Genomic DNA, 23524 nt, shown 5'->3' with positions numbered 1-23524 from the left:
TACATACAGCAAGCAAGCAGCTTCCACAAAAGTTGAAAAAAAGTGGAGGGATTCAGTGATCTCATCCCAACATGTGGTTATTTCCCTATAAAGCAAGTTATTTCTTTCTAAATTGTCTTTCTGGTGAGCTGCTTATGGAAATATATCCATAGCTGGCAATGAGTAATTCCCCAAAGTTGTGCTGATATCACAAAAATGTGGTTCAGATAGCAGAAGCTACCAAGAGTTTCTCCTATCTAATACAGAGCAACATGCTCAAAATCCACCCCAAATACTTTATCTACAGCAGCCCTCCTCAAAGTGGTAAGGTAAAGGTAAAGGTTTCCCTTGACATTAAGTCCAGTCGTGTCCGACTCTAGGGGCGGTGCTCATCTCCGTTTCAAAGCCGAAGAGCCGGCGTTTGTCCGTAGACACTTCCGTGGTCATGTGGCCAGCATGACAGTCACAGAACGCCATTACCTGCCTGCCGAAGCGGTACCTATTCATCTACTCACATTTGCATGTTTTCGAACTGCTAGGTTGGCAGGCCTCAAAGTGGTATGTTCCAAATATTAAACTGCAGTTCCTAGAATATCCAGTCAGCATGATAAGGAGACACTGAGGCATCTGCCACTAGATCTAGCTCTACTTTGGACTAGAAGTAGAGTTCCATTTGGACTAGAAGTGTCTGTTCCACAACTGATATTACAAGAAACTCAGAAAAAAAAATCAAAACAAATGAGACTTCCAGGGGATTTCCTGTATGTTCTGATCACTTCTCTCTCTCTCTCTCTCTCTCTAGCTAATGGAGGTGAATCAACAAAGTTCTCTAGCCCACACATTTGTGTGTTTCTGTGTGGGTGGACATTTATGACTAAGAGGGGACAGGAATGAAAATGTTCATTTAGATCCTAAAAATTATCTTTAAAAAAATCTGAATCAGCACAGATGTTGTGAAACTGGTTGATATGTGCAAATAACTGTATTTTTTGCAGGGACATATGAAAGATCCTAAGATTAATTTCTATGAGGGAGGGTGACACCAAAGTAAAGCTGAAGCTGAGAACAAATGCAAAATGCACTTTCCTAACAATGGACATTGCTATAGTAAGAATGGACATATGATTGCATTGGTGTTCCCAAGTGGTGAAATTTTTCCTACATTTCTGTAAGAGAATTCCATCTGGCGGGGTCCAGGAAGCAGGCCTTCTCTGCAGTGGCTCCCGCCCTCTGGAACATCCTTCCCCCAGAGATAAAACAGATTCCATCTCTTGTGGCCTTCCAAAAAATAAATAAATGAAGACCTGGTTTTGCCACCTCATTTGGGGCGGGAAGGGAAGTAATTACTCCTGGAGATGGCTGGTGCCCTAAAATGGCCCTTTAGATATACATGAGTGGTACCACAACTATCATCGGCATCTGGATTTTATACCATATTTGTGCTTTACATTATATTTGTATCTGATATCTATTTATGTTTATGATATTTTAAGGCTTTTATCTTTATTGTAAACCACCCAGAGTCCACCCTTTGGGGGGAGATGGGCAGTGGCAAAATTTAGTAAAATAAATAATTTTCTAGGAGGACAAGGCTTTCTAGCAAAGGCTAAAAGATAAGTCAGTAGAAGATAAATTAAGATGCAGCAAGGCAGCTATGCATGAACAAAAGGGCACTTCGAAGAGAAAATATTTTACTTCCTATTTTGGTTCAGCTTATGGCTGAGGAATGTGTTTTCTCTCTTCCCCCACCCTGTCTCTTATCACCTACTGATGCATTACTAGGAATGTAAAACTGGGGCATACTCACCTGAAGCAAAGACAGAGAGCCATACTGTACAAAGATTTACTGTATGCAATGTTGCATTTTGATAGATGTGTTAACAGCATACTAAAAAAGACTGGCTTAACTGCATTGCTATATTTATTGCCCCTATATATTCCCCCTCTTCTAAAATGTCAGCTTTGAAGCCTTGAGATGAAGAAAGAAAGCTAATCACAACTCATTCCTAATAATGGCAAATCCATTATCAATGTCAAAAGTTCTGTATCTCTGAAGTTAAGCCTGTTCTTATTAGGCCACTCCTTGTTAAATGCTAACAATTACAGAATGACTATCCCTCTTTTAAATTTGTATTTCATTGGCTGAGACTGAAAAAAGGCCTTATTGTTACAAATACAAGCTAATGCAGAGCTGCATATTTTACAAGTGTTAATGGAGAAATATGTTCTACAAAAGCACCTGTCCCTGATCTTCAATTGCAGTTTGGCATGCACATGTCTATTCTTCCCTATCAGCTTTGTGTATATGCTATGTGAACAAATTATACCATGTGCACAGATGTTATATAACATTTTCCATCACAGTATATTTTAATATAAGGCCTCGCAAGCCAGCCGAAGGATACAAGTTAAAACAGTGTCACTTCTCACTATTCCCATACACGTTGGGATTAAGTAGAATGGCAAGAATAGTGCTGAATAGACTGTGCTAGGCTGTTGAAAAGACACAAATGCTTTATCAGTGGCATCCAACAAAAAACAGACCTTTCATGGATCTCAATATACATCATACAACATTCAGCATTATGTAAGTCAGTCTTACTTTTCTTCCATCTCTTCAAATCAGAAAACAAAACAAATCTTGTCATACAAGTACAATGAATCTATCTTATCTGTAAGAAGGAAAGGACTGCTGGGACTAATGAATGTTGGAATCCAACCCCATCAGGAAAGCTACAAGTTCCCTACCCTCTTCCATAGAGAGATGCTTAGAATCATCTGGCAAGAAAGAGACAAGGCCTATGACAATAAAGCAGACTTTATTGGAGGTGCCAAGGGCCACAACAATCAAAGCCTTCTCAAAGAGCATGAGGTCTGTGTGAGTGCTAATAGACAACAGCTTAGCTAACACTTCTTCTGCCTCTACTCACTCTTACCTGCAATCGTTTCTGAGAATGCAGGCTATCACCCCAATTTCCAATATGCTCACAGTAATTCCTGGTAGCCACCCTGATCTTTATAGGTATCCAACAACTGGGGCATGCTTGTTAGGTGATAAGCTAAAAGCAGGTGAAGTTGCTGTTTGCTGTATACTTTCCATTAAGAGAACAATGGGCTGTGCAAAATGCAGCAGCAGGCAAGAGGCGGCATCAGTATTCCAAAGTCTTGTTTGTCATCTGAGTTTGGCACCAGCCAGTCTGAAAACGCATTTCACTTCCCAGACAACCGTTCCTCCTTTCGCTTTGTTAAGATGTACTTGAAGAACTCATACACAGACCATGCAATAGCTGTGGAGGGCATCTGGTAAATGACACGTGCCTGAACTCCACGGAAATAGGCAGTTAGCCCGCCCACGCGGTACACCGTCCTGAATGCGTGAGCCATGCCTGTAATGTGCCCACTGATGTTGGTATTCAGTGCCAAGGCTTCCTGGGTATTCAGCAATGTTTTGCAAACGTCCAAAGGTGTGGTGGCAGCAGCAGCAATGGCACCTGCACAGGCACCTGCCACCATGTGGGAACTAGGGTTGTACTGTCTATGGGGATTGAGGTGTTCCTGTAGGGATTCATATGCCATGAAATGGATAGCCTGAAAGGGGATGTTCATGGTCAGTTGAGTGGTATAGCTTCGGTAGAAAGCTCCTGCCCCTTCGTTGCACCACACAGCACGCACACAGTCTGTTACTCGCTGGTACGGAGAGTTGTACATCTGCATTCTTTGTTTTACCACTGGAAATGGATAACAGCAGTCCAGCCATAATGAAAGTGGGGAAAGAAAGGAAAAAACCCTAATGAATAAAGATATATAAACAGTATGCATTCAGTGTAGACACACACATGGACTCTTATGCCTCTGTATTCCGTGCAGCCCTCATACATGCCTCAGTACTGGAATATACTATCAATCCAGCAAGCCTTACATAATTGCATAAATCAGCAGACCCGGATGCCCTCTTCCTAGATTGTGGGAAAAATTGGGGTCCACTGAAATGTGTTTTGATTTTCCTACAAAAAGCAGGGAACATGAAAGCCATGTTACAATATGATTTTCATTCACTTTTTCACATTTATAACAGGACAAGAGCACAAGGCTCTTCTTCACTCCAGCCAATGCAATCCATCATTCAAATAAAATTTGTAGGAATAATTGCTCTGTCTCCCTTTCTTCTCACAAGCATGAGAGCGTTTCCTGGTGATAAGAAAAGAGCAATGATCTTCATGAAAGATGGAGCATATAAGAAAGAGTATTACCTTCTGCTGGATTCATGGCTGCATCGTGAAGCAATGTTGCCACACAGCCTGCTGCACCTGCAAGACAAGGACTATTACATGCGAAGAAAAGTTGAGATGAGACCCATGAGGGTCCTAGAGAGATCCCAGACTATGCCATCAAAGTATTATATATGTGAAAATAGGGACATAAGCCATTCCTCCCAAGAGACAAGTAGTTTATGCAGAAGCAAGCCTCAATTTTCAATAACAGCAGCAGAAATAAGCAAGGTTCTGATACAGTGTTTTCTCCAAATTAATTTCAATCACATCCTGGAAAAAGGAGGAAACAAAGTATCTTCCAGATATTTTAAACAAGGTCTTTATAATATCTGAAGCAGAGAAAAACTAAGACTATTCCGCACCTATTTAGTAGGCTGTGCAGCATTTCCAATTTGATCTTCTACAAGTGTTTCAGAGAGTGCAGGAGCACAAACAGCACCTTTCTGCTGCACTTTGAAGCACCAAACCCTTTCCCAGTATCACATGGGCAGGAAGGGTATGAACCCAGAAAAAAGAAACAGCTATTTTACAATGTTGCAGGCAGGTGCTAATTTCACACTCCTTCTCCTTCTGATGCACCTTTTGGATCCTGAATCTGAAGTGTTGCATAAACCTACTATATACATCTTTCTGCTAAAAAACTCAACCAGCTCCAGGGGATGATGAGTTATGTCTTAGAGTTTAGGAGATAGAATGATGTATCTTTAGGACATCCCTCTGTAAAGAACACTTTTTAAAAACAGAACTACATGCAAACAGAATCACAGCCATTCTTCTACTATATCACATTCTTACATCATAATAAGAAGCAAAAACACATGCCAGAAACCTTATTTGCTCAGCCCATTTTATTCCCTTAATCCCCTCCAGGCCACATATTGCTCAAAAAGACTGCTAACATACTGTTTTGCTGTAAGCAGAACACAGCATTATGAAAGAATCTCCATAACCACGAGGGTTCAGAGAATACTAATGCCAGAACAATAGGAACAAATCTGGCATCCTCTCACTCTGAGCCCCAACTGGTGCAACTGGAACCCCAGGATGGGGTTAGAAGGCAGGAAGGGATAATACCGTTGGCCACGTGACTATTGCCCCCAGCATGGATAAGGTTGGTAAGTGTCTTTTTCAATTTTTCGTAGGAGGCGAAATACAAGGCATGGGCAGGACCAGCCCCTGTAGCTGTGATGTTCAATCCACGCATAGGTCGCCAGATCCCTTCAGTCCGCACAATCCGCCACAAGGCCTCCAGCACATTCCGGTAACGAGCAGCAGGTTCTGGTTGCAGGCTTTGCATCCTTGTCTAACAGCACGGGGGGCGGGGGGGGGAGGGAGCAGGTTAGATATTACTCAAATAAGTTTTCCCAGCCAAGCTCTCTCCACCACTTTCTTTTTACAAACCTTCAGCATTTGAGTCTCTGTTACAGTTCTGCTGTACACCCTCTCCCTACTTACATGTGATTTTTGCAGACCATATGGTTCAGTGAGAGGTGTCTGGCAGTATAAAAAACTTCCAATCTACCCAAGGCCACCTAACATCTCCTATGCAATGGCTGAGCCCAATCTGTTTTGCTGGCAAAAGTAACGGACTAGTCTGAGGTGGAAGAAACAGATCCCACTTCTCAGCCCCTGGCAGCAAATGCTTAACTGTCATTTATTTGTCAAATTTCTCTGCCGCCCATCTCGTACACAACGACTCTGGGCTGCTCAAGATCAGGATCATCTCAAGTTCAGGACTCAGGAGACTGCACGTTGCCACTTCCGCTGCCAACCGCAAATGGCACAAGCACTTGTTGCTCCCTCTTCTTCTTGGCCTAATTCGTAATAACCACCCCGAGACATACATCCCTTTGACCTTCTGTCAAATTACTTTTCGCTTATCTGGACACTTCGGATCGAACAGAATGATCCCCCGCCAACGATACCAACGTCCAACATTACGGAGCAACGTGTAGCCGTGCGTGATCCTGCTCCAGCCCTGCTCGAGGACATCACCCGGCAGCGTTCCTAGCCCACCCGGCCGCCCCTCTGAGGCACGAACACAGCTCCCCGCCTGTCCTCACCTTGACACAGTCCACCGGGTACATGAGGCTGTGCTCCAGCACCCCAGCCACAGCCCCTGCGAGCATGTGGGTGGAGGCGGCGGAGCCGCGGGGCAGGGCCTCGTAGTCCGGCTCCGGGCCGGCTTCCGTGTCTGTTCCTGTCCCCCGCTCCCCGCCGCCCCCCGAGGGCCACGGCCACACCCAACCCGACCCTCCCCCGCCATCCCCACCCAGCAGCAAGAGGAGCAGGCGGCCCGGCGCCGCCGCGCCCCGCTGACCGGGCCCCGTCGCGCCGCCTGCCCCCAGCTCCATGGCGCCTCCGTCGAGTCCGTTACGGGATACCCCACTCGGTGCTGCGGCTCCCGCTCAGTCCATCCCGCCTACTGGCACTGCTGATTGGTCGCGGTCCATATTCGCGCCGCCCTAGGCCAACGTGAATTGGTCGATTGGCAAAGGCCGGCCTTGAGCCCCGCCTATCAAGAAAAGATATTTAGCAATGCCTCTTTGACCTTTTGTTCTATCATCACTCCATTGGACACCTTTCCGTTGTACGCGCTGTACGTGGCAGAAAGGAAATAGTCATTGGCTACACTGCCTGTCAGGCTGGTAGTCAGCCTGGTAATACGGGATCGGAGCTTTCTATGGCGCGTGTGGTTTGTTTGGAGAAGCTGGTTGGTTTGACTTTAACGGTGACGTTGCCGTGGGTAGCATGTGTCTTTGTGGCTCGCGAGGGAGGGCCGTGGAATGCGGGATCCTTGGAAATGCCGTGGTGTTGCCATCTTCTGGCTTACAGAGAAACCAATCAAGTTGAACTTTTTAAAGTCTCTCCTTCAGGCCCACGAATTGGGCAATGTTCTCGTGACGTAATTCCATGAAACTGGAACATCCGCCCTCAGCCGGGACCGGCCCTGCATTGGCCCAGACCTCGTGACGTTTCAGATACCAGAATTGCTTAACGACGTTTCGGAATTGTGTCCCGGGAACTAAAAATCTCCTCTGAATTGCGAGCTGATTGGATACAAGGTCAGAAGGCGGGGCCATGACTGCCGAGCTGCTCAAAGTAGCCGCACTGGGTCCGCTACGTCAACCCCATCCTGGTCCTCATTGGCTGTCTCTTCCGAGCTCGATCGTCCTGGGGACGTGGCTGGAAAGCGATCTCTTGACAGGCTCGGACAGAGAAAAAGAGCGGCAGCGGTAGGTCCCTCCTGTGAGTGCCGGTGAAGAGGGATGCCCTGGGAGCGCGGGGGAGACGCGGGGGCCCTCCCAGTTTGGAGGCGCGAAGTGGCCGGAGAGTCTTGTGGCCGTTTCGGGAGAGGGGGGTCGGGACTCACTGGCGATCTCTTACTCGCTTTGTCCCTTATAAGCTTCGGGATCCTGTTACGGAGGAAAAGAGATGCAACTCCCTTCTGGAGACCGTAGACGGCGCTAACAGAATCTGGGCAGTGGGGTGACCATATGGCCAGGTGAGGTGATGGGAATGCGAAGTCTCGCCAGTGATCCTCTTACATTTCTTCCTTGTGCTTGGCCCTTCCCTCCCTCCCGATTCAGATATGCTAGACTGCATCATCCCCAGACTGCATGGCTGTTGGGAGCTGTGATTGAGCATGTTAAACGGTGATATCACAGCTGCTGCTAGGTTAGAGTGGGAAATGGTCTTATGTCTGAAGTTTCACAGAAAATATGCTTGTTTTTCCACCCCACCCCTCCTGGTTCTGCTTACTCCGTGCCTGTGTGTTCTTAAAAACTGGCACAGCAGAGTCTGGCTAGCAGCCAGGGCAGTTCAAGGATCACACTCAGTGCCAGCTAAGCAGAGAAGAAGGGTGACTATGATTCCTGTGGGTATGGAAAGTGGGAGAAGAGCTTCCTCCTTGGTATTCAGTTCTGAAAGACATAGCTGGCACAGAGGGACGGTGAGACTTCCCTGAGAAAGGGCCCAGGAAAGAGATATGGAAAAGGCCCAGGAAAGAGATATGATATAATGCAGCATTACATAGATATATCAAAACAAAATTCTTATTATCTGTATGCTGGTGGGGATTCTGAAAGCTGTTGTTCAGTCCACTGGAGGGAATTGGGCTGAGGGAGGCAGATGGAAGTCATTGATTGCAGTTGTATGCATAGAAGTTTTTGTTTATTTGTTTAGTCCCTTCTGACTCTTCGTGACTTCATGGATCAGCTCACGCCAGAGCTTCCTGTCAGTCGTCAACACCCCCAGCTCCCCCAGCGATGAGTCCGTCACCTCTAGAATATCATCCATCCATCTTGCCCTTGGTCGGCCCCTCTTCCTTTTGCCCTCCACTGTCCCTAGCATCATCATCTTCTCCAGGGTGTCCTGTCTTCTCATTATGTGGCCATAGAAGTAAGCCCCAATAAATACAAGATGAGGAACTGCAGTATAATAATGCACAGGGCTGTAGTATAGGTGAAAACGTTGAAGTCTTGCTCATTTATTTAAAGGATTTATACGCCATATTTCAGGTGGCAGGTTTAAGATTTACTAATCAATGCAATCCTTCTTCTCCTCTGTTCTCTTGCTCCCAATGTAAAAAGACTTGACCCCAAAAGAAAACAGGGGTGGAAACAAGAATATTCAGGTACCAATTCTTACTATTATAAGAATTTTAATCTCTCTTTCTGCCATAGTCTGATGGAATGACTCTTGGCTCACAGCTGGGGAGAGTCCAGACCCTGTGAGTGGGCTTCCTAGGATATCTGAAAGTGGTTCTGCTTTTGTTGTCTTTCTCTTCTGTCATGTGGGAGAATGGCTGTCATAAGACCACTGAGGAGTGGGTGAAGAAGCTTCCCAGGGCTGCCGATGGCAAAAGAACCAGTGCTGCAGACCTAAACGTTCTTACTTATCTGTGAAGCACATATGTTCCCTGTTACATTCTATGTTATTTCCGAGCCTTCTTGGAAGATTTCTTCGTATTCCAAGCTTTGAGCTGCACTGATTTTTCTGTGGCTACTAGAAACATCTGCACTTGGCTCTGTACTGCACAGTCATTGTACTGATAAACAGCAGGGGCTGAGGCTACGTCCCAGTCTTTAAAAAGCCACTCCTTTTCTTTTTCCAGGATCAGTTTTTCCTGCCTGTGTCCAACATCTTGGCACTTCACTTTGCCTTCCGTGAGCCTTTGTCTCCGTCAGCGTTTGGCCCTGATCCTCCTGTTATTTGCAGTCTCTTTACTGCTACTTGTGGCAAATACGAATCTGTTGCATTGGAAAACCGATTCTCAGGATAGACAGTTTGAAAGGTAGGTAAGTGGGACATTGGGTTGAAATGAGGTGTGCTAAGATAAAACAAATAACGCCTTCCAATCTTGTTGTGGAGGTTACATTGAGAAGGGGCAGGAAGCTGCAGCCTTGGGCCTAATTCCAAAAGCTCTCTGCAAGCCAAAGGTTTTGATTTATAAGAATGACCTATCTGTTTCTTCTCCAGCTGCTTGCTGAACAGAGAGAAAAAAATGGGATGGTGGTCATAGGAGTGGGGCTTTGACCATTATTCCCTTCATCTCTTCTTGCCATTGGCAAGTTATCACAAACAGATTACTTCTGAGAAAATACAGTTCTCCACAGGAAAAAAAAAACATTCCCTGCCCTTAGAGAGAACTTTTATGGTTTTAAATCCAAATCACATGGATTTATTTGTTATAGAAGATCTCTATTCATTGTACACAGCAATTCTATATCTATGCAGAAGTAAGTCCTGTTGTAGTCAATGCAATTTATTTCCTAGTAGGTATGCTTAGGACTAAAGTCAGATCTGAGTGCAAAGCCTATTTGAGAGAAAAGGAGTTGGGCCCAATCAATTTATTGTCTCCGTTTACAAATTAGCTGATCATCAAAATACATTGTAAAAGGAGTTTAAGAGGAAAAAAACTAAGCACAATATTGCTCTAATGGAGCACAAGACCTCCAGAAAGGAGATATAAACAATAAGCCCTAAAACAAAAGGTTATCATACTGAGCACAGAAGCTACTGCATGCTTGTAACCAAATTCTGAAGATCATATGTACAGTATGCACAAGATAGATTCAGAATTGTAGATTCTACCTTAGAGAATAGAATCTGATTTCCTATAAAAATTAACGGGGGAAGAAAATGATCACAACTTGTGTCATATAAAATCCTTCTGCCTGATCTTTGTCTAATCTTATCAGGCAGAAAGTTATCCTAATGTAAACAGTAATTGAAATCTAAAAAAATCAGAAGAGATTGCAGTGCTTTTTTGCCAGTCCACATTCCCCTATTGATAGAAGTTAGCATTTGTTCTCTCCCAGATGATGGGAAGGAGCTGTCTGGACTGAATTCTGCTTGTATTTTCCCACTAGCAAAAGTGATCATGCTCTAATAATGCTGCTTTTTTGGGGGGAGGAATGTGGCTGTGTTGGTTCTTCAGTTAATGGAATGTGGGAAAGAGCATCAGCATTAAGGGCACAAGGTATGTGCTGGAATTTCTGCAATGCAATACAGTACAGCACTAGTGTTTATCTTCTGTACAGGCCATGGGAAGTATGTTATTTATAAGATGTAGTGTATTTGTTTCATAATAAAAATAAATGAAATGTTATATATCTTTATACAAGGTCTTGTGCATTCTGATAAAATCTCTTTTTTTTTGTCTTGTGCTTCCAAAGTTCTATATCTACTGCAAGATATTTTATGCCATGTTTATATGCTCCTATAGAGAAAGTGACAATGATGTGTTTTGATGTAGATATATTCCTGATGAAATGTTGCTGGCTTCCCTCCAGTCTTACTATACTCTGTTACCCCATGTTTTCCTATACTAAAAATGTCACTAGCAGCAACATACATAAGAGATGTACAATGAACAACACATATTAAAATTAGTCATTTTGACATTAAATTTTAACTCCCTGTGGTAAAGTAATCAACAAATTCAACAATAAATGAAACTCCTATCAAAATTTCAAGCAATGCTTTTATCAATATAAGCATCAAGCACGAAAGGCTCTGGAGAACAATTCTGTCTTCATTTAAGTCTTGTTCCGATATCTAGAGGCTCTTAGGGTCTGGATGGAATAAAACAGGCTGAAACTGAACCTTAGCAAGATGGAGCTGCTGTTTGTTCATTATGATTCCAGTCAGTCTCAGTGTTGTCTCTTGGAGTAGCACTGCCTTTAAGAGAACAGCTATTGCTAAATGGACAGGTGGAGGCCAGGACGTTTGCCAAACTCTGGCTGATGTGCCAGATGCAGCTGTTCCTGGAACAGGAGGACCTGCCTAGAGTGATTCATGCCCTTATTACCACATCCTTAGATTTCTGCAGTGAGGTTGTCTTTGAAGACCAGTCAGAAACTACAGTTAGTACAGAACACAGTACCCTCTGTATTGACTGGTACCAGTTGTTTTGGTCATATTACATCCATTTTGCAGCCCCTCCATAAGTTACCAATTAGTTTTGGGATACAATTCCAAGTGATAGTTTTAACATATAAAGCCCTACACAGTTAGGCATTTAGATACTTTCAGGTCTGGTTAATTCCAATAACATTGACCTCCTAGGAGAATCTGTTCATGATTCCCTGTTTTTTTGAGGTCAGGGTAGTGGGAGCCAGAAAACACAATTTTTCATCATGGTTCCATAATCTGGAACAGCCTCCCTCCAGAAACTAGGTCGATCCCCTCAGTGATGATCTTCTGGAAGGTAGTGAAGACTATACTCTTCCAGAAAGTCTTTGGGGATTGATTGAGTGCCATTTGATTTAGGTATTATTTATTATTTCATCAATATTGTGTTTTATTTATTGTAATTTGTTTATTTTGGTCTGCTGGTATTATAGCAGTTTTACTTTATTTTGTTGTTAGCTGCTGGGAATTTGTTATGATTTGATGGCATAGAAATTTGATAAATATATAGTCCAGGGACAACAGGAATAAAGAAAGATGGTTTCTAGCGAGAATATTCTGTATGCTACTTTTTTGCTAACAAATGTAATGAAATAGGCTTTGCTAGCTACACTGTTCAGATAGATGGTCCTCTTACAACTAAGGATATTCCAGTCCCTGGATAATTGTCTTTTGAGGATATCTAGAACCATAGAAAAATCTTCTATGAAAAGTCAGCTTGTCTTCTGTGCTGCAGATTCAGTGTTTACTCTTACATCATCACACAATGCTAAATCACCTTTCTACTTGCAGGTACTTAGCACGATACCGAGCCTTGGAGGCAACAGACACAAAGAATCCAGCTCTGAGTTATGGAGTGGTTATTGACTGTGGGAGCAGTGGGTCCCGGGTCTTTGTATATTATTGGCCACCACACAATGGAAATCCCCATGACCTGCTGGACATCCAGCAAATGCGAGATCACAGCAGTGAACCTGTGGTCAAGAAGATCAAACCAGGTTGGGAATTTTCTGATTACCTTCTGTTACGGTAGGCATGTGTCCATGGAAAGCAAATGGGAGATCCCATAGTTGTCCTTGAGGCACTGGTGTACATCTGTACTTTGGCAAGGAATGGTGTTGATATTACCCTGGCCAGTCACTTTTTATCTGTTTCTTAATTATATTTTTTTAGATTTTCACATACCTTAAGAAACTGGTATTAGAAACTCTGTTTTATAAAATTCTCTTCTAAAACCATCTGGTGCAGGGGCTTGACCTTTTCTCAAAGAAGAACATTTGCCAATTCATATTCTGTAACAGGAGCAATTGACAATGCTCTGTCCTCATCAGTCAACTGTGGAAATTTGAAATGAGATACATGATTATAATTTTTCAGTATGTCTAAATTATTTGATCTATGTAAAGGAGACTAAAGAGCCAATTCTTTTCTTGAACAGGGATCTCTACACTGGCAAAAACTCCAGAGAAAGCTAATGAATATATGAAGCCACTGCTTGCCTTTGCTGCCACCTATGTGCCCAAGGTCAAGCACAAGGAGACACCACTCTACATTATGTGTACTGCAGGCATGAGGCTGTTGCCTGACAAGTGGGTGATCAACAACATTCTTAGACTTGAACCAAGCTGGCTTGGGGCTTAGAAGCAGGAAGTACCGGGCTATTAGAAACCAGAGCGGGGAGTGGAAAGGGAAAGACTTCTCAAACCACAGGACTCTTGTATGACAAAATTTCAGTAGGGTTTTAGCTATTCCTTCTTTCTTTGGCTGGATGGATATTTTAAAGACAACATGATTTCCCAATTTTGTGTACTGTGAAGCAATTCTTGTTTTCTTCATTTAGCTATAGTCAGTGGAACTCCGTTTCCACCACTACCCCTGACCCAACTTCCCTGTAGCTATATGTTAAAGCTTAAAGGTTTGCAAATTCATAACTGAAAAGAGTCCCAACAGAAAAAGATGGGACTCCTGCACCAAGGAGAAAACAGACAGGTTTTCAAATTGGGGGAGAGCCTGCTATGCTCCCTGGGAAGGTAAATAGAGCAGGGTGGGTGAATATATTAGGGGGAGATATTCCTCATTTGCTTGTGGATCTTTGCAGGCAGCAGGAGGCTATCCTGAAGGACTTGATGAGGGACATACCCTTGGAATTTGATTTCCTCTTCTCGGAATCTCAGGCAGAAGTGATTTCAGGGAAACAAGAAGGTGCGGATATGAGTTTAATCTCTTCATGTTTCAGAGTGATTCAACATAAAGGACAGATCGAAGGTGTATGTAGTGAAAGCAAATTTGGCTGGAATTTTTTGAGTGGGTGGATTTGGCCTTGGCTAATTGCTTTCTGGCCCATTGTGAACTGTCCTTTGACTTGCATTATGTTGGGGACTTGTAGATAGTTGCAGTCAGTACGCTGCTCCACCTGCTGTTGATGAACCTGCCCCTATGAGGGGGTCCCCTTTTTTAAGCCTTACAGAAATGTTGCTGGGGCACCAAAGCTTCTCTGCCTCTTCAGTGGGACTAACGGTGCATTTCGTGTTCTTTCTCTTCCAGGTGTCTATGCTTGGATAGGCATCAACTTTGTCCTAGGGAGGTTTGATCATGAGGAAGGTGAGGCTTAGAGAAAGGTCTGTTGGAATATGGGCCCCAGTTAGTGGGTAGTTATTTTCTTACTGATGCATGAAATGGGGAATGTCCTATGCAGTTCTTCATTCCTAGCAGGAGCAAAGAATTGGCTGTCGCATCTCATTTATTCCCTTATGTCTCCTCGATTGAGCAGGAACAGAAATAAAGTGTAAGAGGCATAAGCTCCCTTTCCCTTTCCCTGTTTTCCCTTTTTCTACAAGTAGTAATTCATTCTCTCTCTCTTCTCTTTCTGTCTGTGCTACAGAGGAAGATGCGCTGATTTCTGTGACCCTGTCAGGTCAGGAAGAGCCTCTGGTACGAAAAAGGACAGTTGGGATCCTCGATATGGGAGGTGCTTCCCTGCAGATAGCCTATGAGGTGCCTAGCTTGACCTCCTTTTCTTCCCCCCAGCAGGTATGGCTCTTGAATAGGGAGCTGTCTGGGGGCGCTGGGCTGGGTTTAGCTTTTTACCACTTCTCTCTCCCTTCTACTGTAGGAGGAAGCGGCCAAAAGTTTCCTTGCTGACTTCAACTTGGGATGTGATGTGCAACACACAAAACATGTGTATCGGGTCTATGTCAATACTTACTTGGGCTTTGGAGGCAACTTTGCCCGGCAACGGTATGAAGAACTGATGATGAATCAGACCATCGCTCACAACAGGTAGCTTGCCCTTGTTTTGCTGAGTCTGAAATGACTTTCCAAGGCAATTCTAGGTCATAATAAGGTCTTCTAGGGCTAGCAGATCCTCTTGCTTTTCCCCACACAAAGGAGAGCCCAAAATGGGGTTGAGAAACTACAAGGTGTCAATGAAGACAAGGTGGAAACTGCCTAGAATCCAATTACATACACAGAAAAAGGTGCCTCTGGCATGCGGGATAGTGGTTAATCAGAAGACCTATTCTGTCTTCCTCTGTGAAGTCAAAGATTTAAAAATTATTACTGCCCCATGTTAACAATTCCACCTTTTCTTGCTAAACTATTCCAGTTTAGTCCCACACCAAAGTTGGAATCAGAGACTGCAAGAAATGATTCAAAAAGAGTCCAGGGTATTTGATATATAAAATGTAAATTGAGGAGAGGTGTTCTGGCATGTGTGATTCTAAGGTTTGGTGACTAAATCTCATTTTTTAAAAACACCCTGTAATCCATCCAGTCTTCCAGGGAAGTTTGTTTGCATAAAAGCCTTTAATACAAAAATCACAATATACAGTTTATGCACAGTAGTGGATATGCCAAAAATCAGTCCATGTTATTCTTCAATCTGCAATTGAGGATCTGATCTTTGCTGTTTCTCTCCTTGCCAGATCATAATGATTGATTGATTGTGTTTCTCTACTACTGAACTTAAAGTAATGACTCCCAGTAGTGTATGTCATAAAGAATAAAAACCAAGGAAAGCACAAAAGTGCCATTTTACCCCCTTGTGCTCAATAGCAAGCCAACTCTGGAGATAGTACTCCTATTGCAGCCACAGTTGGTCATGTCTCTGAAGGTCAGGTTGCATGCTGTTGTTGATCGTTGTTGTTACATATCGCATTAATAGGGTACCCCTATTAAAGTGTGTGTGTGTGTTTGTTTTAGGGAAAATCTGGGAAGTAATGAGCTAGGCACCTGAATGAGGACATGGAAAAAGGTTGTGTTCTGACTTGGTTGGTGCCATGAATTGGGAATGCTGTCTTAATTTTTCCAGATTTATTCATTTATACACTTATTTATTGTAGGTTGCATAGTGTACAGATGGGCATGAATCCTGAGGTGCCAGTCTTAGACCCATGCTTGCCAATGGGTCTAGAGGATGTTGTGGATAAAGGTGGCCAGGCAATACATGTCAGGGGCCAGGGAGATTGGCAGAGCTGTGCAGAACAACTGCACCCCCTGTTGGCTGGAGACAACAGTAGCAGAAAGTCTTTGAGCAATGCCTATCAGGCACCTATTGATTTTACTAACAGTGAATTCTATGGGTTCTCTGAATTCTACTACTGCACTGACGATGTGCTGCGTCTCGGAGGAGCATATCAAAGCAGTACCTTCACACGTGCTGCCCAAGTGAGTACGACTTTTGCCTTGATAATTTTCCTGGTGTGTCTTTTTTCTACGCTAATCTCCCTTTGCTTTACTGCCTTCCAGGATTATTGTAGCCTGAACTGGCCAGTATTGCTACAGAGATTCCAGGACAAGCTTTACTCACTGCATGCAGACCTGCACCGTGTTAAGTAAGAAGCCATTCTTGTCTTTTGTAGGAGAAGAACTGGGGGTAGAAGATGTACTGCTTTTGCAGTGTTGGGGCAAGAGCCTTAGAAATCACTGAGTAAGGTGAGTCCCAGGTTTGCATCTTTGTAATGAAACTGATATGTTCTACTTGCAGGTACCAGTGCTTCAAATCAGCTTGGATGCACGAGGTTCTGCATGAAGGGTTCCATTTCCCCAAGGATTACAGTAGCCTGCATACAGTCCAGTTGGTATATGACCGAGAAGTGCAATGGACATTGGGAGCCATTCTTTATAAAACCCGCTTCTTACCTCTCAGGTATTATAAGCTGCTATTTCCTGGGTCTTCTCTAGGAGTAAAGTCTTCTTGGGAACTCCAACATCAGCCTTTTTGGAAAAAAGTGTTTCTCCAGAAAAATTGGTCTTCCAGGATTGTGGCCTTCAGACATTGTGTTTTGTGACAGTCCATACCTCCTCACACTCAGTTCTGTGTTGTAGAATTTTTTTTAAAGCTGAAGGTTAAAGCAATTTTTTTGACAGAAAACATGAAACTAGAGCCAAAAACCCCTAGGATGTGTTGAATCTTTAAAAAGAAGGTGAGAGATATAATGTATTCTCCACAAATTTGATGGATAAAAGTAAAATACTAATTTTAGGAGATATTTCCCTTCCATTCATAAATTGTGTGGGACTTGAACTAACACAAGCCAAAACCTTTAGGTATCGAGGACTTAAATGTTCTTCCTGCATTTGAAGGTTTGCTTATCTTCCATTTTCAGTAGCTGAAGTCTTGTCACTTGACTTTCAGGCCAAATTCAGGATATATAAACTGATGTGGAGGTTAGATAGGAGTGCACTCGTCTCCCACTGAATGGGTCCCTAAAGGGTATGAGTCTATGGGAAGGCAGGTGATGCAATACGGGGAAGCATTGAGAAGGGGGGCCTCAACACAAGGTAGATGAGTGGGAGCTGTACATCACAGTCCTTGCACCTCTCAGGAAGTAAAAGACACTATAAGGAATAAGTACAGAGTGTCAAAATCCCCATTAAACAGCATCACACAGTAGAGGGTACAGGATAATGTATGATTAAATAGGCTATTAAGACTCAATTTCAAATCCCTGCTCAGTTGTAAACCATAGGAGAAGACTTTGGACCAACTGCTTCCTAACCTCTCTCAAGGCTATTGTAATGATAACATTGGAGGGGAGTGGGTGGGTTGCAGGGTTTAGGGCAAGGACTTTACATATAACACTCTGAGCTCTATGGAGAATGTGATATACATGAAATGTGTGTAACAGTAGCCAGTTTCTGTTCTGTTTCAGGGACATCCGCCGGGAGAGCTTCCATCAGTCACACAGCTCTTGGTTCCATCTCTCCTTTGTCTACAATCACTACCTGTTCTTCGGATGTATTCTTGTGGTGACGCTTGCAATCGGGCTGTACCTCCTCCATCTGCGCCATATCCACCGGCAGCCGTTGCAGTCGGCCCCCCTTGATCTGCTGTGGCTAGCAGAAGTTGTACCACTGCCAGCCCAGGAACAAGGCTCCTGACAAAAGGATGCTCTCAGGACTATCTCAGTGACTGTCCAGCACTTCCCTGTTGGCACTGGTTTTTAATGGACCAAAAGCTGTGATTCCCTGTTTTTTTTCAGTCCAGAATACTGTAGTACTCCTCATTAGCCTCAGGATGGCTGCTCAATGTTACTCTACCCCAAGGGTGATGGCTGCTAGGGCACTTCAGGCTGTTGTTGGTGTCTGAGGTTCCTAGCTAGGGTAGGACAATCATGTTGCAGGTGTTACAGGGTAAGGACCAAAGGTGTTCGCTCCCATTCCCTATTGGTGATGGAAACAGTATCAATGCAAATGACCAAAGAAAACTATTTGCTCAGGAAAAGGTGGGTGGGAGATATTTTTAGGACTGAGCAGCTCTTCTGAGACATCCTCTGCAAAGGAAAGTGAAGAGTTCATACTGGTGCTTCAACTCTGTTTTGAATAGAGGCTTGTCCTTGTACCATTGGCTGTGAGAGGACAACATTTTAAAAGGTAGGATCCATTGGGTAAAGAAACACTCTTTTAAAACAAGAAGAAAATGAAGATATCATTAGCTGCTGTTTCCTGCCTCCTTTTTCCACTTGTGGTTTTCGAGGAATTGAATTTTGCACATACAGAGTATGGGGATTTCTGTCAGATTCCCTATTACGTACATCGTGAAGGATGGCTCATTGGTGATGCTCCTTCCTTGGGAGTTTCATCTATTTTTAGTATTGCAGAAGACTGTCTTGAAATATAAACCATTCTGGACAACTCAATTTGTTTTAACACTGACTATCTGAATCAACTGTGGGCTACATTTCATAATGTATTTGTTATAATACTTGAAATCCAGTAACTGTAACAATAAATCACATTAAGCTATGTAACCAGAGTTTCTTGAAACATCCTTGATGCTTATTTTCTATAGCCCAAGGGGCTGTGCAAGCCATTATTCCTCACGTGCCTTCCTACTTGGTCATAGATCTAAAGGGAAAAAAATGTCTTCTAAAGTTTGAATGCTTGCACAGAATAAACTTCTGCATGGCTTGTATTGTCCCATTTCTATTTTTGGAAGGGAGGGAGTTCTTTATTGGCTTCAATCATCTGGGTAGCTATACTGAAATCTCCCTTGGCAACAAAATCTCCATCCAAAATTTGATTTTGGTAAAGCTGTTATTTAAAATGATACAACTGATATCAGCAGTTTCATTGCAGATAAGCTCTTCTGAGCCTGACAATAGGACCCTACCAACAGTAAGTCACAAAGAGTAATTTTATTTTCACAATACAAGTTTATACCATATTTACATTTACAACTGGTAGTTAACATGGACAACTAGAGATGTCTAGGCAAATGTACTCTGACAGAAGAGCCTTTATATGCAAAGATCAAGATGTGGAGAGACCTACAAATCTAGCACACCATTTGAAATGGAGAAAAGTTCTTTGTCTTACTAAGAAGGATGTTGCAAAACTCTGTCAACAGTGATTTAATCTTCAGGCTACAACTACTTACTGTATTTTCTGCAGCTCTCAAGGGAGGGTCATTAATAAAAACATTACATTAAGATGATATATGCCAACGTATCAATTAAAATCAGGAGGTAGGGGATGGTCACCGCAGTGGAAACATCAGGCTGTAAAAGATCCATCACATTCCCAACTGGAAAGGGCATGGGGTGAAGCCTGAAGGAGAAAGATGATCAGCATAAACTTTCCCAAGACAGAGAGAACCTGTACCAATCAAAGCGAGAACCTGTCCTGGAACTATAAAACTGCTTGCTCACCCCACCCACCACCCACCCTTACACAGACAGAAAGAATAACAGCTGTTTTATGGATTCATAAATTCTGGTCCTATCCATGCAGGCCTAGGACAAGTAAAGGGCCAAACCCAGGATCTTTTGCAAATAATAATGAAAGTCTTTTTTCTTTCCAGTTGTTAGTTGGTCACAACCAACAGAGTACATGTGGGTAAGAGGCTAGTCACCTCTGCGCTTTTATTAGTAAGGATAGGTGGGTATATACCTGTTTAATTGGTCTGTAACAGCCCAGGTCACTCCCACTGAAAGAGCACATACCAGATGGTATCATTCTTCAGCTGAGGTCCAAAGAGAGGATTGACTTGAGCCAGAATTGCTATAAGCCAACTGCAAGAAAAAGGATAAAATCACATTGGCTGAGTCACAACTCAGAGCAAAGAAATTAATCTAAAAGCATGATTTGTAAAATTGTTTGTGATGAAAGATAAGAATTAGTGAAGGATACAAGGGTGATACGAGAGTCTGAATGTAAGACAAATTACTTGGTACTGTGAAGAAGGGAAATTAGGAAAAAATAGACATAGATGAAGTGAAAGAAACTAATGAAAGCAAAACAAACTTATGAAATGAAAGTACAAATCTTTTGTGTGAAAAAGTATTAGAAAACAGATTAATCTCCCAACAGAATTAATGGGAAGAAGACATAAGTAAAGAAGATACGGAAGCTCTCTGAAATAAGGTGAAAGGAATTATGTTACAAGAGCTACGCTTATGAGAAAAGATGCTAGGTGGAATGATGTTGAAAGAAGCTGTGGATGACAAAAAGTGCCTACAATAAAATGAATAAATGAATAAAAAATACTCAATGAAGTTTTCATCATTGAGCAAGGAATAGGAGAAGGATGTGTAATGCCCCATTGATCGTTTGATGTATTTAGAGAAAAGCATATGAGGAATGCATCTGAAAACAACAGAACTGTGTTAGTTGGGGACATGAATGTGCATGCACTTTTGTATGATTATATTGACACCTTGTTGCCTGAGAAGCCAAATGATGTCACAAATATAAAATTGCATAATGCAACAAGGAGTATGGATCTGAAAAATAATGTATCAAAGAGCAAGGTAGTTGTGCTTGACAAAGAAACCAGAAAGAACATTTGCAATCTGTAAATAAATGGTGACATATTATAGTTTGTAGAATGGTTACTGAAAGTGGGAAAACACATGAAGAAATTTCATAACATGCAAATGCTGGGAAGTAAAGGGAATCACATGGTCAGTTGGGAGGAAGTTAACATGGACAACTAGAGAACAGTTTGCCAACAGAAGCAAAATGGGTTTGTGTAAGACTCTGCTTCTGCCTACTTCATTTTATGGAAGTACATGTCGATGTGTCAAAAGAAACATAAAAAGTAAGTTGAATGCATTGAGAATGAGATATTTAAGAAGTGAGTGGTAACGTCAGAGTTATGAGCGGGTGATGAATGAATTGAAATTGAATACAAAAGTGAGTGATCAATATGAAAGAAGTGAGGTGATTTGGTCATGCAGAGAGAATGAGTAAGGACTGACTTACAAAACACCTATATGAAGAAAAGTGAAAGTGTTAAAATAAATGGAAAAACCAAGAAAGTTGTGATTGGATGGAGTTGATGAGAAAAAAAAGCCAGTGAGAAGTTTAAAGAACAGACAGCAATGTATGAATCAGTTTGTAGATGTGGTGGAAGCAATTGTGGTTTGTAGCAAGGACAGAACGGTATGGAGAAGTATAATTAATAATGTTGGTTAAACTCAATTTCAATAGATTTTCTGCTTTTTCTCTTTTTGCTTTTAATTTCTTTTGGTTATCACCTCTTAGGCTTTTCCCTTGCATAACTGTACTGCCAGATTAGGATAGTACAAAGGTATGTGATTGGGATATAAGAGTGTAGATATTCAGTGGAACAAATGCCTTAAATGTCATGTTAAAACAAAACTTTAAGCCAAAACATATGCTTATAACATGTTAGTTAGGTTCACATATTAGACTTGAATTTACCAATTTTTTAGATACACACAATACACTGAACCATAAACTACTGAAAGAGGTTGGGTTTTCACAACACATTAAGTGCTAAAAAACAAGCTATAATACAAACTAACCAGGTTTGGCATGTTATACACCCACAGTTGTTAGGTTTTTACCAACCTAGTTAAGCATGTTGTGTGACTGCAGCCTAACAGAGGAAATGTCCAGTGGCATTGCAGAGTGAGATCATCCTACCAGCAAGATAAGAATGAAGTATCTTAATATAGCCTCTTCTCTCCTGGATTACCATTTATTTTCCCAGTATCCAGGAAGGATGAATTGGGATCATACTGCTACAGTATATCATCCTCAGTTACAAAAGCACACATCTTTTCTAGAAACAGCCCCAGCTATCTCCTTCTTATTATGCATGATTTACTTACAAAAGATAGCAACAAACAGCAGTAGTCACCAGCATGGTAATAATTACTCTAAAGAAAAAAGAAGAAAAAGTTGGAGGAGAATATAAGGGAATGTAAGGATAACAGATGCAAGAGTTATAGCCTAGACTGCTGTACAAGTAAAGTAACTGTACTATAAGCTATTATTCTTTTGAATGTCCCTCACGTAAATAATTTCCTGCCAACAGAATCCTAATAGATGATCTAGCTCAGCCTTTTGGTAGCTATATTTTATTTATTTGTTTGTTTGTTTTCTATCCTGCCTTTATTATTATTATAAATAACTCAAGGTGGCGAACATGCCAAATACTCCTTCCTCCTCCTATTTTCCTCACAACAACCCTGTGAGGTGGGTTGGGCCAAGAGAAAGTGACTGGCCCAAGGTCACCCAGCCAGCTTTCATGCCTCAGGCAGGACTAGAACTCTCAGTCTCCTGGTTTCTAGCCCGTTGACTTAACCACTACACCAAACTGGCTCTATTGATTATATCTATTGATTATCTATTGATTAGCTCTACTGATTTTCTATTTACAGGGTTTTTTAAAGAAACCAGCAAAATAACAAAGCAAAGCATAAATTAACATTCCCCCCTCCCCCTTGGTGAACTGATAACCCTATTCTACACCAAGCATTGATCTGTGTTGGCGCAGCCTCGGAAAAAGGATGCATCACCTACATCTCCTGCCCTCCTACTGGCTGGAGATTCTGGGAGTTTCAACACAGCTGGAGGGCACTGGAGGGAGCACGCTAAATCAGTGTTTTGCAACCTTGGCGGCTTGAAGATGTGTGGACTTCAACTCCCAGAATTCCCCAGCCAGCATGCTAGTTGGGGAATTCTAGGAGTTGAAATCCACACATCTTCAGGTTGCCAGGGTAGAGAAACACCGGGCTAGATTAAGGACTAAGGTCTTGAACACATCCTGGGTGTCAATACCCTGGAATGACAGACCGGGTGAATTGAGATTGTGTGAAAAGGAAGGGGAGGAGAGAGAGGGAGGAAAGAACCTTACCCGCGGTTGGGCCCCTTCGGCACAAGCCACGGCCCGGCGAATCCCACGAGCCCCCAGAAGATGGAGAAGAGTACCATCGGCAACGCGAAGCCGTGCGCGGTCATAGCGAAGCCGCTTTGAATCGACGAGAGGAGCTGTCCACTGCTGCAAGAGCAAGGCTCCGCCCCCTCTCCCTGGTTCCCGTATTCATTGGTCCCCTGGACAACCTCTCCAGCTTGCTTCCGGATCAATTCAGCAGGCGTCGCGGTGA

At 42.8% G+C, this 23524-nt stretch overlaps 3 protein-coding genes across 4 annotated transcripts; 1 reads left to right on the top strand and 2 right to left on the bottom strand.

Annotated features, from left to right (window-relative positions):
• Nucleotides 1-2781: 2781 nt before the first annotated feature.
• On the bottom strand, nt 2782-6693 carry SLC25A28 (solute carrier family 25 member 28). Its single transcript, XM_063306982.1, has 4 exons — nt 6314-6693; nt 5325-5553; nt 4230-4286; nt 2782-3707 (listed from the first exon to the last, which is right to left on the bottom strand). Exons 1-4 carry the CDS (start codon nt 6602-6604, stop codon nt 3190-3192), a joined length of 1095 nt encoding a protein of 364 aa, XP_063163052.1. The 5' UTR covers nt 6605-6693; the 3' UTR covers nt 2782-3189.
• A 402-nt stretch (nt 6694-7095) lies between these two features.
• Nucleotides 7096-19080, top strand: ENTPD7 (ectonucleoside triphosphate diphosphohydrolase 7). 2 transcript variants are annotated; one of them, XM_063306980.1, is made up of 13 exons: nt 7096-7486; nt 7657-7755; nt 9367-9546; nt 12459-12664; nt 13105-13255; nt 13765-13868; nt 14211-14267; nt 14548-14696; nt 14779-14945; nt 16007-16331; nt 16413-16498; nt 16651-16812; nt 17819-19080. In XM_063306980.1, exons 2-13 carry the CDS (start codon nt 7748-7750, stop codon nt 18045-18047), a joined length of 1824 nt encoding a protein of 607 aa, XP_063163050.1. In that variant the 5' UTR covers nt 7096-7486; nt 7657-7747; the 3' UTR covers nt 18048-19080. The 2 variants fall into 2 exon arrangements, with proteins under 2 accessions (XP_063163050.1, XP_063163051.1); XM_063306981.1 differs by lacking the exon at nt 14211-14267 and having other exon boundaries at nt 7097-7486.
• A 178-nt stretch (nt 19081-19258) lies between these two features.
• ATP6V0E2 (ATPase H+ transporting V0 subunit e2) lies at nt 19259-23524 on the bottom strand. The gene is made up of 4 exons (XM_063306983.1): nt 23275-23524; nt 22247-22294; nt 20058-20179; nt 19259-19715 (listed from the first exon to the last, which is right to left on the bottom strand). The coding sequence occupies exons 1-3, from the start codon at nt 23376-23378 to the stop codon at nt 20086-20088; spliced, it is 246 nt and encodes an 81-aa protein (XP_063163053.1). The 5' UTR covers nt 23379-23524; the 3' UTR covers nt 19259-19715; nt 20058-20085.

This window comes from Candoia aspera, chromosome 6 (genome assembly GCF_035149785.1).
Source record: "Candoia aspera isolate rCanAsp1 chromosome 6, rCanAsp1.hap2, whole genome shotgun sequence".
Lineage (NCBI taxonomy): Eukaryota > Metazoa > Chordata > Lepidosauria > Squamata > Boidae > Candoia > Candoia aspera.
This window is presented reverse-complemented; position numbering and strand designations above follow the sequence as displayed.